This window comes from Frankliniella occidentalis, unplaced genomic scaffold (genome assembly GCF_000697945.3).
Source record: "Frankliniella occidentalis isolate FOCC.00 unplaced genomic scaffold, Focc_3.1 Scaffold4242, whole genome shotgun sequence".
In the NCBI taxonomy this organism is placed as follows: Eukaryota; Metazoa; Arthropoda; class Insecta; order Thysanoptera; family Thripidae; genus Frankliniella; species Frankliniella occidentalis.
Window position 1 is genome coordinate 1 of NW_026271290.1, and position 1942 is coordinate 1942.

General features: G+C 57.4%; 1 protein-coding gene across 1 annotated transcript; it reads left to right on the plus strand.

Moving 5' to 3' along the window:
• Positions 1–251: 251 nt before the first annotated feature.
• On the plus strand, positions 252–1809 carry LOC127752124 (agrin-like; the record flags this gene model as incomplete). The annotated part of the gene is made up of 4 exons (XM_052276745.1): positions 252–541; positions 658–757; positions 1126–1329; positions 1482–1809. Coding segments are annotated over exons 1-4 (873 nt in total), but the record flags the coding sequence as incomplete, so codon positions are not given.
• Positions 1810–1942: the final 133 nt, after the last annotated feature.

Sequence of the window (1942 nt, forward strand, 5' to 3'; positions counted from 1 at the left end):
CCCCCCCCTCTTTCAATCTCTCACGTTCAAGGAGCAGAGAACTGGTTGCCTTCCCACTAGGCGGACCCCACATTCATTAATTTTGTTCTGTATTTGTTACGTCTCCTGGTATTTTAATGCACTTCGCTCTGCTACCCCGTGCATGCATAACGTTAACGCACGGGCCCCTACGTAGTAACGGCCCCTTTCGGGAGGGTCATTCATGGTGCCCTTCCCAGTTTCGGCTTGTCTCGGAGTTGACGCACAATTTCTCTGCCGATCGTACACAGGCCGTCGCTGGAGGTGAACCCCGAGTCGGGCATGAGCTCGACGCCGGGCTTGGTGGGCGCGGTGCAGCGCCTCATGGTGAACGGCCACGCGTTCGCGTCGCTGGGCGCGCTCGCCGCGCACCTGCCGCGCTACCGCGGCCCGCCCTGCGAGTCGGCCGGCAACGCCTCGCACGCCGCGCCCGCCTGCGCGCACGGCGGCCTGTGCCTGCCGCTGCTCAACACCTTCGCGTGCCGCTGCCAGCCCGGCTTCACCGGCACCCACTGCCATCAGCGTGAGTACACCAATGTACATTGTGTTTTTCCTGCGTGCTTTCTTTCTTTTCTTTTGTCCTTGGGGACTCCTTGCGATTATCGTTGTCGTGATGTGATGTTGGCCTCTATTTTGCAGGTGACACGTCCGTCAACGGAACCCTCTCGCTAACGGCGAGAGCCGTAAAATTCTCCGGAGACACTTTCTTGCACTTCCGCGGGCCCAAGCCCCAGTCCAGGTAGGATGGAATGTGGTGAGGGTGGTGCTTCCTCCGAGGGGGAAATCATTCGGGACCAGAGCGTACAGCTTCTTACGTGGTATTTCACGGCAATTTCGATTATTTCGCGTCATGTGCGACTATTTCGCTGCATACTTTGCGCCTATTTCGCAGCATTTCGCCGTTATTTCGCAATTATTTCGCGTGCAAGTGTACGAACTATTTCGCAAGTGACTTCCCCCCGGCTTGGTCATGCTTTGTCTCTTGACTAACAATTGGTGGTGAAGGTTTATGTCATCTCTGTACCTACTACTAACAGCATGCCTCTTTTCTCTTTTTCTTCTCCTTTCTGTCTGCCTTCGCTCGTCCCTATCGGGCCTGCACTGTAGCTCGAACCTCACCGCCGCCATGTCGGGATCCGTCTTCAACGGTTCGGCCGAGGTCGATGGGAGCAGCTACGAGGAGGCGGAGGAGGGGAGTGGTGGTGGCGGGGAAGGGGAGTGGGAGGACGCGGATGACAAGGAGGTGGACGACGACCATGTCGGGGACGAGGATGACGAGGAGGAGGTCGCCCCTCCCGACGACCCCGAATGGTGAGTTGCGGTGTGCGGGAGTCATCCCAATACAGAGTGGATACCAACAAGTGTACTTGAAGTCCGAGTCGTTGACGTTCGACTCGATTTGGGTGCGGATATAGCTCGCGCACGGTTCTTCCCCACGGTTCTTACCCACGTGCTCTCCGCAGGCGCCGAGCGGGTCGGCGGATATCCCGGTACACGGTCGTGTTCCGCACCGCGTCGCAGGGCGGCCTTCTGCTCTGGGCCGGCCGGGGACGCACGCTGCACGCCGACTACCTGGCCGTCGCCGTGGTGCAGGGGTACCCGCAGCTGTCCTTCAACCTCGGCAGCCAGCGGGGCATGCTCACCATCCAGTCCAAGGTGAGTGAGAGAGGGCCTTCTCCTCGAGGACGCGGACGCCCCGAGGCGCCGCCGCTGCGTAGAGCGCGACGGGCCGCCAGCTACACAACACACGCCTGGCTGGCGAGGGGTCCTTCACCCCAAAAAATCAGTGTACACCCAACAAATCATAAAAAATCATGAAAAAATCACTGAAAAAATCATGTAAAAATCACAAAAAAAATCATAAAAAATTAGCGAAGAGTCAGAAAAAAATCACAAAAAATCACAAAAAATCCAGAGAAAATCA